Source organism: Bombina bombina, chromosome 7 (assembly GCF_027579735.1).
Source record: "Bombina bombina isolate aBomBom1 chromosome 7, aBomBom1.pri, whole genome shotgun sequence".
Lineage (NCBI taxonomy): Eukaryota > Metazoa > Chordata > Amphibia > Anura > Bombinatoridae > Bombina > Bombina bombina.
This window is the reverse complement of record NC_069505.1, coordinates 381,877,130-381,889,598: the sequence shown is the minus strand read 5'-3', so window position 1 is coordinate 381,889,598 and position 12,469 is coordinate 381,877,130. Positions and strand designations below refer to the sequence as shown.

General features: G+C 40.0%; 1 protein-coding gene across 1 annotated transcript in view; it reads left to right on the top strand.

Moving 5' to 3' along the window:
• The window catches only part of LOC128636381 (tRNA-splicing endonuclease subunit Sen2-like), a 37,144-nt gene extending 26,078 nt beyond the window's left edge, over positions 1-11,066 (top strand). The window contains exons 3-6 of the mRNA XM_053689404.1: positions 1,490-1,526; positions 3,040-3,151; positions 4,233-4,322; positions 10,815-11,066. Coding sequence (XP_053545379.1) covers positions 1,490-1,526; positions 3,040-3,151; positions 4,233-4,322; positions 10,815-10,874 — 299 coding nt within the window. The 3' untranslated portion in view covers positions 10,875-11,066. The remainder of the gene's footprint in view (positions 1-1,489; positions 1,527-3,039; positions 3,152-4,232; positions 4,323-10,814) is intronic.
• The last annotated feature ends 1,403 nt before the right edge of the window (positions 11,067-12,469 follow it).

Sequence of the window (12,469 nt, the reverse complement as noted above, 5' to 3'; positions counted from 1 at the left end):
TCTTTTGTGCTCTCTCCTCCCTCTCTTTTGTGCTCTCTCCTCCCTCTCTTTTGTGCTCTCTCCTCCCTCTCTTTTGTGCTCTCTCCCCCTCTCTTTTGTGCTCTCTCCCCCTCTCTTTTGTGCTCTCTCCCCCCTCTCTTTTGTGCTCTCTCCCCTCTCTCTTTTGTGCTCTCTCCCCCCTCTCTTTTGTGCTCTCTCCCCCCTCTCTTTTGTGCTCTCCCCCCCCCTCTCTATTGTGCTCTCTCCCCCCTCTCTTTTGTGCTCTCTCACCCCTCTTTTTTGTGCTCTCTCACCCCGCTTTTTTGTGCTCTCTCACCCCTCTTTTTTGTGCTCTCTCTCTCCCTCTTTTTTGTGCTCTCTCCCGCTCTCTTTTGTGCTCTCTCCCCCTCTCTTTTGTGCTCTCTTCCCCTCTCTTTTGTGCTCTCTTCCCCCTCTCTTTTCCCCCCTCTCTTTTGTGCTCTCTCCCCTCTATCTTTTGTGCTCTCTCCCCCTCTCTTTTGTGCTCTCTCCCCCTCTCTTTTGTGCTCTCTCCCCCTCTCTTTTGTGCTCTCTCCCCCTCTTTTCCCCCCTCTCTTTTGTGCTCTCTCCCCTCTCCCTTTTGTGCTCTCTCCCCCTCTCTTTTGTGCTGTCCCCCCTCTCTTTTGTGCTCTCTCCCCCTCTCTTTTGTGCTCTCTCCCCCTCTCTTTTGTGCTCTCTCCCCCCTTCTCTTTTGTGCGCTCTCTCCCTCTCTTTATCCCCCCTCTTCTGCTGCTCTCTCTATTCCCCTTTTTAGAGCTCTCAGTCTCTGACTGCTGCAGTCGGCATCTGGCCCTGCCCGCGTCACGCCCGCCCACGACGCGCCCGGCCACTCCCACAACGCACCCGGCCGGCCACGCCCACTCCACTTCACACGCAAAGCCAGAAGAAGGAGCCGAGGAGTTCAGTTGGAAGGCCAGGTGTGTTTGTTCTCGCGCGCAGTCTCTACTGCGCATGACAGCTTCGGACAAACACACTTGGCCTTTTATTATATAGGATGACATTACCACAGGGAAAAAACACATGTTTTGGTGATCATTTTTTAAGGTTACCTCTGCCATGGTACAGTTTTGGAAGAAGTTTTTTTTATTAAAAATAAATAAATTAAAATGATGCGTTGTTTTTGACAAAGAACAGTTTACAGCCAAATTTATGATGATAATATTGCAAAAGTTTTAGTTGCTTTACTGAATTATCTGACTGTCTTAAAGGGACATTAAAGTCAGATTTTTCATTTGTGCATTGGAAATTATTCACTTCATTGTAAAAGATCTGCATGGAAAAATAAATGTTTTAAAAGCATTTAAAACTGTTGTTTTGTTACTGCATTATCTATCTGAATCATGGGTTCCATGTCCCTTTCATTTCTAGCTGTTCCTGTTTCATAGTTCAGAGAATTCTCAATCTTTGCTTTTTATTTGTAAAGACAAAAGTCACACATGAAATTAACTGTACTTTATGTCATCTCTTTTAGTGTTGTACCGTAAAGGCCCTCCTTTTTACCATGCAAGGTTTGTAAAATGTGTGACTTTAATATATATATATATATACTTTCAAAAATCGCATTAGAAAAATATGTGGTGTAACTAAGACAATACATGTATAAATGCCTGTAAATTGATGGAGAAAGGAAATGCTGTTACATAATTTGGGTAAAAAAAGCAAAGGGAATTTATTATATGGTGTGTATTTTTACATGCAAATATGTTAGATTGAAACTTAATGCTTCACTCAGAACGATCTACAATTTGTTTGTGCATCTACACACGTAACTCTCCTGTATGTTTGAGATCAATAATATGGGCTAGATTACAAGTGGCACACTATTGTTAGCGCAAGTCACAATAAGCAATGTCGCTTATTACAAGTTGAAAGTAAAAGTAAATTAGCGCAGGTCAGGTTTGCGTTTGGCGTAAACTATAAGAGTTAAAAAAAAATATGTGCATTAAACACAAAATAAATACATCAAAATAAAGTGTTACACTCATCTATATACACTATCTGATAAAAATATATATAGATATATAAATAATAATATAAGGGTTAAAAGGCATATGGTATATGGCAAGTTATTTGAATGCAAAACGCTTTATTGTGTGTGTTTTGTATATATATATATGTGTGTGTGTGTATATATGTGTAAACACACACACACACACACATATATATATATATATATATATATATATATATATATATATATATATATAAATTATTAAAATACCTTTTTAATTAATTTTAATATTGTATCATGTTTTCTAGTGTAAATATTTTACATTCCAAATTTCTTCACAAGCTAGAAAATGTTCTTTGTATTTCAAAATATATATTTCTCTATATATCTGTATATATCTATAACGGTATATAATCATATAGATACATACATATATATATATATATATATATATATATATATATAATTTTACAAAACATAAGTATATGTGTGTGTGTGTGTATGTATATATATATATATATATATATATAAATATAAATAAATAAAAAGAACATGAGGCAGGGGATAACCCAAATACTATGCTTATTAAATATAATTAGTGTTTAATGTCCCTTTAAAACATGTAATTTTATCACTAGCAATCCTGCAATGCTATGTGTTTAACCCCCACAAAGGGGTTAAACTCGAAGTATTACTTGGGAGTCACAGCTGGTTGTGCATAGTGCAGAATTATGAAACATTGCACAACCTTTACTGTCCCTTTAAACACATAGAAGTATTGCTCGGGACTTGCAAAGCACTGCTGTTCTCATCTCAAGTGTAAAATGCTGTTAATCCAATCAGCAGCGCTAGTTACACCTCTGAATTGTTTTCTGCTAGGGACCAGCAGTGCTCTGGGGTTAAACACACATGCAGGGTTGGTAGTCTTAAAATGACAAGCTCTAGCGGATTGGATCATGTAATTATTTTTAGCTATGAGGGTCCTTTTAAACTCCTAATGCATTGCAGTGTGAGTGGGCTATAGTGGTTTAATAATGTTAGATTCATATTTGATATAATAATTCTTTCAGCTACTCTGTAATTGTTGAATTGGTGAATGATAAGTTTGAAGGTTTTCCACTTCGACCTCTAACTTGGAAGTCTTTGGCTGGACTTAACAGAACAACGGTTAATGTTTCCAAGGTAAATAAATGCTTTTTTGTATTTGCAAATTATAACATTTATGATACCATATTTTTAATGGGATATGAAACCCAAAATGTTTCTTTCATGACTCAGACAGATCATGTAATTTTAAACAACTTTCTAATTTACTTCTATTGTAACTTTTTCTTTGTTCTCTTGGTATCTTTTGTTGAAAAGCAGGGACGTAATTTCAGGAACCGGTCCAATTCTAGAGCATTATATGGCAGCAGTTTTGCAGGAATGCTATCCAATTACAAGATCGCTAGATGGCAGCACTACTTCCTGTTATACGGATGGCCCTCAGTTTACAACGGTTCAATTTACACCGTAAATTTTTAGTCATGTGACTGCTATTGAAAAGCATTGAGAAGCAGTGCATTGATTAAAATAACCAGTAGGTGGAGCTGTCCGCTTGTGTTGCAGCAAAGATATGCAAGCCAAGCAAGCTGAAATTAATCAGCTATATAGCAGCTTGCAAAGGAACAAGATCTTCCTGTCTTTATATCAGTCCAGATTGAAATGCATAGAAAGAACTGTTTGCAGAAAAATGCAAGTGAAGTCTGTGTTGTGTGATTAGTTTATTAGGTTAATAATGCTGTTTAGCAAATGTTTTTGTTCATTTAACTTTAATTATATATTCTGTGTTGTGTAATTATTTTATTAGGTTTATAATGCTGTTTAGCATTTAAAGTCTTCATTTCAAAGCTTTAAAAATAATGTATTGGGTGCTACTTATGACAATTTTGAGAGGGGCCTGGAACCTAACTCCATCACTTCCCATTGACTTACATTATAAACTGGGTTTCAATTTACAATGGTTTCAATTTACAACCATTCCTTCTGGAACCTAACCCTGATGTAAACTGATGGCTACCTGTATAGTGCTCCAGATGACTACCTAGGTATCTCTTCAACACAGAATATCATGGGAACAAAGCAAATTTGATCATAGAAGTAAATTGGAAAATTGTATGCTCTGTCTGAACCCCAAAATATTTTTTGGGGGGTTTCATATCCCTTTAACTGAATTTCCAATTTGTGTTAGTTAATATGTTTTCTTTATGTGCACTCTCAATAGGAGCTTCTGTTTTGTTATCTAATCAAACCTCCCAACTTCACAGAAAAGGATATGACGTCCCCAGAGTGTGTCAAAGAAATCAAAGTTCAGGCAAGTTAAAGAGTGTTCTTTACGCCAGGTTATTTATTTACAACTACAGTTTATTTCCCTGAGTCCTGAGGATGGAAGCAAAAATGTGTTTGCTAGTAGCACCTTAAAGGGCCATTAGAGTGTTATAATGACATGCTCTAATCCGTTAGTACATGTCATTTTAACCCTTGCAAAGTGCTAATTCTATGTGTTTAACCCCCACAAAGGGATTAATCACATAGTTAAAGTCCTGCTCAAGACCCGCAGAGCACTGCTGGTCCCAAAGTGGAAACTGCCTCTGATCCAATAAGTAGAGGTACCCAGCTGTGCAATTATTGCTAGTGTTAAAATTACATTCTCTTATTTTTTCAATATGCTTCTATTAGCAAAAATGCTTCTAGTAAAGGTTATTACTGTTTTAGCAGCATATTCACATATGCTATGTATGACTAGAGGATCAGGATTAAAAAACTATGCCTGAAGTTAACAAAGTAAGTAAGCATCAGAAATTACAAGCAAATACAAATGCAGTGTTTCTTGCTTTCCTTATAGTGGATTTCTCTTGTAAGGTGTATCCAGTCCACGGGTTCATCCATTACTTGTGGGATATTCTCCTTCCCAACAGGAAGTTGCAAGAGGACACCAACAGCAGAGCTGTCTATATAGGTCCTCCCCTAACTGCCACCCCAGTCATTCTCTTGCAACTCTCGACAAGAAAGGAAGTATCAAGAGATATGTGGTGACTTAGTGTAGTTTTACCTTCAATCAAGAGTTTATTTTTAAACGGTACCAGCGTTGTACTGTTTTACTCTCAGGCAGAAATTAGAAGAAGAGTTCTGCCTGGAGGTTTGATGATCTTAGCGGTTTGTAACTAAGGTCCACTGCTGTTCTCACACATAACTGAAGAGTTTGGGACAACTTCAGTTGGGGGAACGGTCTGCAGATTACCTGCTTTGAGGTATGTTCAGTATTTTTATTTCTAGAGAGATGAAATGAGTTCTAGAAAATGCTGACAGAGCCTTGTGTATTTGAGGTAAGCCTGATGCAGTGATTTAACAGCGACTGGGATCATGCTTACAGAACAGGGTAATACTCATGTTAATACTTATATTACTTAGTGACAAAACGTTTACATGACTTCATAAATAGGACGTTTTTTCTCTGAGGGAGATAACTCTTTATTTGGGGCCTAGTTTCCACATGGCTAATCAGATACTCCTAGGAGTACTTTCTTAAGGCCCCTCTGGCATCCAGTACATGGTGGTAGGGGCCTATTTTAGCGCTCTAAATGCACAGTTTTTATTCAGACTGAGACATCCAGCTTCCCTAGAGGAGTCCTCTGACACTTGAGGACCATTACAAGGGGTTTATTTCTGCACAAAATCGTACTTGAGGGCAGGTAGGAGCCTCAGCAGAGCTGTGGCAGGGTGCTCAACTGTCTTTTAACGTTTTTTAAATCCGGTTTGGGGCCTAAGGGGTTAATCATCCATTTGCAAGTGGGTGCAATGTTGCTTTAGTCCCTTATACACACTGTAAAAATTTCAAAGACTTTGCTATATTTTTTCACTGTTTTGCAGTTTAAGTGTTAGTTTTTTTCTTTTAAAGGCACAGTAACATTTTTGTTTAATTGCTGTTTCACCTTTATTAAAGTGTTTTCCAAGCTTGCTTGTCTCATTACTAGTCTGTTAAACATGTCTGACATAGAGGAAACTCCTTGTTCAATATGTTTAGAAGCCATGGTGGAACCCCCTCTTAGAATGTGTACCAAATGTACTGAAATTTCTATAAACTATAAAGACCATATTATGGCGCTTAAAGATTTATCTCCAGGGGATTCTCTGACTGAAAAAGGGAGATTATGCCATCCAACTCTCCCCATGTTTCAGAACCTATAACTCCCGCTCAAGTGACGCCAAGTACATCTAGCGCGTCTACTTCTTTTACCTTACAGGGCATGGCGGCAGTTATGAATACTACCATCACAGAGGTATTGTCCAAACTGCCAGGGTTAAAAGGAAAGCGAGACAGCTCTGGGGCTAGAACTAATACAGAGCTTTCTGACGCTTTAATGCCTGTGTCCAATATACCCTCACAATACTCAGAACCCGAGGCAGGTGAGCTTCTATCTGTGGGTGACATTTCAGACTCAGGGAAGGCGTTACTTCAGCCTGATTCTGAAATGACAGCGTTTAAATTTAAGCTTGAACACCTCCGCTTATTGCTTAGGGAGGTTTTAGCGACTCTGGATGACTGTGACCCCATTGTGGTTCCAGAGAAATTGTGTAAAATGGACAAATACTTTGCAGTGCCTGTTTACACTGATGTTTTTCCAGTCCTTAAGTGGTTTTCGGAAATTATTACTAAGGAATGGGATAGACCAGGTGTGCCATTCTCTCCCCATCCTGCTTTCAAAAAGATGTTTCCCATAGATGCCGCCATACGGGACTCGTGGCAGACGGTCCCTAAGGTGGAGGGATCAGTCTCTACCCTAGCTAAGCGTACAACTATCCCCGTCGAGGACAGTTGTGCTTTCCTAGATCCTATGGATAAAAAATTGGAGGGTCTCCTTAAGAAAATTTTTATACATCAGGGTTTTATTCTCCAGCCTCTTGCATGCATAGCCCCAGTTACTGCTGCAGCGGCATTTTGGTTCGAGTCTCTTGAGGAGGCTCTGCAGGTAGAGACCCCGTTAGACGATATTCTAGACAGGATTAAAGCTCTTAAATTAGCTAATTCCTTTATTTCTGACGCTGTTTTTCAGTTAACCAAACTAACGGCTAAGAATTCAGGTTTTGCCATTTTGGCGTGTAGGGCGCTATGGCTTAAGTCCTGGTCAGCAGACGTTACTTCAAAGTCTAAGCTTCTTAACATCCCCTTCAAGGGACAGACCCTATTCGGGCCTGGTCTGAAGGAGATAATTTCTGATATTACTGGAGGAAAAGATCACGCCCTTCCTCAGGTTAGGTCCAATAAGTTAAGGACCAAACAGAAAAATTTTCGTTCCTTTCGAAACTTCAAGAGTGGCGCAGCTTCAGCTTCCTCTAATGCAAAACAAGAGGGAAATTTTGCCCAGTTCAAACCAGTCTGGAGACCTAACCAGACTTGGAACAAGGGGAAGCAGGCCAAGAAACCTGCGGCTGCCTCTAAGACAGCATGAAGGAGTAGCCCCCGATCCGGGACCGGATCTAGTTGGGGGCAAACTTTCTCTCTTCGCCTAGGCTTGGGCAAGAGACGTCCAGGATCCCTGGGCGCTAAAGATTATTTCACAGGGATATCTTCTGGGATTCAAAGGTTCATCTCCAAAGGGGAGATTTCATCTCTCACAACTATCTGTAAACCAGATAAAGAGAGAGGCACTCTTACGTTGCATTCAATACCTACTGGTTATGGGAGTGATCCACCCAGTTCCAAGAGAGGAACAGGGGCTGGGTTTCTATTCAAACCTGTTTATAGTTCCCAAAAAAGAGGGAACATTCAGACCTATTTTGGATCTCAAGATCCTAAACAAATTTCTCAGGGTCCCATCCTTCAAGATGGAGACAATCCGAACCATCCTCCCTATGATCCAGGAGGGTCAATATATGACTACGTTGGACTTAAAGGATGCTTATCTCCACATTCCGATTCACAGAGATCATCATCCGTTCCTCAGGTTCGCCTTCCTAGACAGGCATTACCAGTTTGTGGCTCTTTCCTTCGGGTTAGCCACGGAACCAAGAATCTTTACGAAGGTTCTAGGGTCCCTTCTGGCGGTTCTGAGGCCGCGGGGCATAGCGGTAGCCCCTTACCTAGACGACATTCTGATTCAGGCGTCGACTTTTCAAATTGCCAAGTCCCATACGGACATTGTTCTGGCCTTTCTGAGGTCTCACGGGTGGAAAGTGAACTTAGAAATGAGTTCTCTCTCTCCTCTCACAAGAGTTTCCTTCCTAGGAACTCTGATAGATTCAGTAGAAATGAAAATTTTTCTGACAGAAGTCAGGTTTTCAAAGCTTCTAACCCCTTGCCATGCTCTTCATTCCACTTCTCGGCCATCAGTGGCTCAGTGTATGGAAATGATCGGCCTAAGGGTAGCGGCAATGGACATAGTTCCGTTTGCCCGCCTACATCTCAGATCTTTGCAACTTTGCATGCTCAACCAGTGGAACGGGGACTACACAGATTTGTATCCTCTGTTAGATCTGGATCAAGAGACCAGGGATTCTCTTCTCTGGTGGTTATCTCTGGTGCATCTGTCCAGGGGAATGAGTTTCCGCAGGCCAGAGTGGACTATAGTGACAAAAGATGCCAGCCTTCTGGGCTGGGGCGCAGTCTGGAACTCCCTGAAGGCTCACCGTTCGTGGACTCAGGAGGAAGCCCTCCTTCCGATAAGCATTCTAGAACTAAGAGCGATATTCAATGCTCTTCAGGCTTGGCCTCAACTAGTTGTGGCCAAGTTCATCAGATTTCAGTCGGACAATATCACGACTGTAGACTATATCATCCATCAGGGGGGAACAAGGAGTCCCTTGGCCATGATGGAGGTTTCAAAGATAATTCTATGGGCAGAGGTTCACTCTTGCCTTCTCTCAGCTATCCATATCCCAGGAGTAGAGAACTGGGAGGCGGATTTTCTAAGTCGGCAGACTTTTCATCTGGGGAAGTGGGAACTCCATCCGGAGGTATTTGCCCAGCTGATTCAACTATGGGGCAAACCAGAACTGGATCTGATGGCGTCTCGTCAGAACGCCAAGCTTCCTTGTTACTGGTCCAGGTCAAGGGATCCCCAGGCTGCACTGATAGATGCTCTAGCAGCGCCTTGGTCCTTCAGCCTGGCTTATGTGTTTCCACCATTTCCTCTCCTCCCTCGTCTGATTGCCAAGATCAAGCAGGAGAGAACTTCAGTGATTTTGATAGCACCTGTGTGGCCACGCAGGACTTGGTATGCAGATCTGGTGGACATGTCATCCTTTCCACCATGGACTCTGCCGCTGAGGCAGGACCTTCTACTCCAAGATCCATCCAAACATCCAAATCTAATTTCTCTGCAGCTGACTGCTTGGAGATTGAACGCTTGATTTTATCAAAGCGTGGTTTCTCCGAGTCGGTCATTGATACCTTAATTCAGGCTCGAAAGCCTGTCACCAGGAAAATCTATCATAAGATATGGTGTAAATATTTTCATTGGTGTGAATCAAAGGGTTACTCATGGAGTAAAGTCAGGATTCCTAGGATATTATCCTTTCTCCAAGAAGGATTGGAGAAGGGATTGTCAGCTAGTTCCTTAAAGGGACAGATTTCTGCTCTGTCTATTCTTCTGCACAAGCGTCTGGCAGATGTTCCAGACGTTCAGGCGTTTTGTCAGGCTTTAGTCAGAATCAAGCCTGTGTTTAAACCTGTTATTCCGCCATGGAGTTTAAATTTAGTTCTTAAAGTTCTTCAAGGGGTTCCGTTTGAACCTCTGCATTCCATAGATATCAAGCTTTTATTTTGGAAAGTTCTGTTTTTGGTAACTATCTCTTCGGCTCAAAGAGTTTCAGAGTTATCTGCCTTACAGTGTGATTCCCCTTATCTGATCTTCCATGCAGATAAGGTAGTTTTGCATACCAAACCTGGTTTTCTTCCTAAGGTAATAAGACTATCAATCAGGAGATTGTTGTTCCTTCACTGTGTCCTAATCCTTCTTCAAAGAAGGAACGTCTATTACACAATCTTGACGTGGTTCGTGCTTTAAAGTTTTATTTACAAGCTACTAAGGATTTTCGTCAAACATCTGCATTGTTTGTCGTCTACTCTGGACAGAGGAAAGGCCAAAAGGCTTCGGCATCTTCTCTTTCTTTTTGGCTGAGAAGCATAATCCGCTTAGCTTATGAGACTGCTGGCCAGCAGCCTCCTGAAAGAATTACAGCTCATTCCACTATAGCGATAGCTTCCACATGGGCTTTTAAAAATGAGGCCTCTGTTGAACAGATTTGTAAGACGGCGACTTGGTCTTCGCTTCATACTTTTTCTAAATTCTACAAATTTTATACTTTTGCTTCCTCGGAAGCTATTTTTGGGAGAAAGGTCTTGCAGGCAGTGGTGCCTTCCGTTTAAGTTCCTGCCTTGTCCCTCCCTTCATCCGTGTCCTAAAGCTTTGGTATTGGGATCCCACAAGTAATGGATGAACCCGTGGACTGGATACACCTTACAAGAGAAAACAAAATTTATGCTTACCTGATAAATTTCTTTCTCTTGTGGTGTATCCAGTCCACGGCCCGCCCTGTCACTTTAAGGCAGGTGTTTTTTATTTTTTAAACTACAGTCACCACTGCACCCTATAGTTTCTCCTTTTTTCTTGCTTGTCTTCGGTCGAATGACTGGGGGTGGCAGTTAGGGGAGGAGCTATATAGACAGCTCTGCTGTTGGTGTCCTCTTGCAACTTCCTGTTGGGAAGGAGAATATCCCATAAGTAATGGATGAACCCGTGGACTGGATACACCACAAGAGAGAGAAATTTATCAGGTAAGCATAAATTTTGTTTTTTTATTTCAGGAGTTGATTGCGAGCCGCTGGGTTTCTTCCCGAGAAAGAATGGAACAGGATGAACTATAAGAAGATGGTGTATAAGCGCCAGTCGTAGGAGCGAAACGCATAAGATGTCCGTGTACAAGTCGTCACATGTTTTTAAAGCATTTTTTAACAAAGGACTTTTATTTTTCAACTGTTGAGTGTGGCGGCTTTTTTGGTTTCTGCACTATAAGATGTACGATACAGGTTGTTAATAAAATAAGTAATAAAAAAACATTGCATGGTGTTTAGTTGTTTTTTTTTTTAAATTTATTTAAGATTTTTACTTGGTGAAAAATCTGCGACATATAAATTTTATTAGGTTAAAAAATAGGAGACAATCCTGCATACCCCAGAAAGTGACAAAATGCTGTCAGATAAAAAAAATTGTATTCAGAAATGTGTTTTAAAATCCGGTTTTACTGAATGCACATGCAGCAAATCTTTGTAAATATTCGACCAAAAAATAATAAAGAAAATGGCTTATAGAGAAAAACATATGTAACACATATAGGGCCAGATTATGATTGGAGCTCAAACGTTTCTGCGTGAACGATAATGGGTTTATCGCGAGAGGTTGTGCTCGTAGGTCTTACCACTGGTATTACAAGTTGACAGTAAACGTAATAGCTTGAGCGCAATTACAATTTATGCTAGAATGATTAGCACAACTTCAGAGCTCTAGATAACTGTTGCACAAAACACATCAAAAATACATGACAACGTACAGTTGAACTCACAATAACACCATCTAATAAAAAAAGTTATAAAGGCTCAAAGATATGAGGTCTCAGGTGTTAGAAAAAAAGACAGGAAAAGGTCTTTAACATAGAGATACATACATATACGTCTATATATGTACAGTATATGTATAAGCTTCCATGAATAATAAAAACAGTCCTTTTATTGATATGCCATTAAAACAGAAGCACACGGAAAAGGGGAAGTCGACTGGTTTTAGGCGCTTCGACAGGTGCATTAATCATAGACCTCACAACACAATATTCAACTTGATTTACAAACCAACTTATGCTCTACTATTGGTCAATAGAACATTTAAGAGAATCCCCCCCCCCATACATACTACAAAATATTACTTAAAGCTGTTAAAGAGACATAGGTAAGGAAATAAAACGTGTATCGGTACGAAGTATGCTAATCCACATCAAAGGAATAATAAATACCCAATGTGTAATATATACTGTGACATGCAGCAACAAATATTCATATTGTAACATGATATACAGTAGCCAAAGATTAGTCACAGGGGTACCTTTCTCAAATCAAAAATATTTCCTTCCTATCTATAACAATAAAAATAGTGGTAAACAGAATCTTATGGTCAAATAACCATAGGGAGTCAGGAATACGTAACACAAATGTTATTACAAGTTTAAAGGGAGGGATAAACTAGGGAACAAAAAATGTCTTTTTTTTCTCTAAGTTAATACATTAATTTATATTAACTGTTTATTGCCAATAGTTAATATCAAATTCAGAAATAAATCTATTTTGGTATCTGTGTATCCAGTTTAAAGATCCAAAATACCGCTCTTTTAGGATTTCTATAGCTCACCATTTAAAAGTATCTACATTTTTGTTATGATTGTCCAAAAAATGTCTGGACGGTGCTGAACATC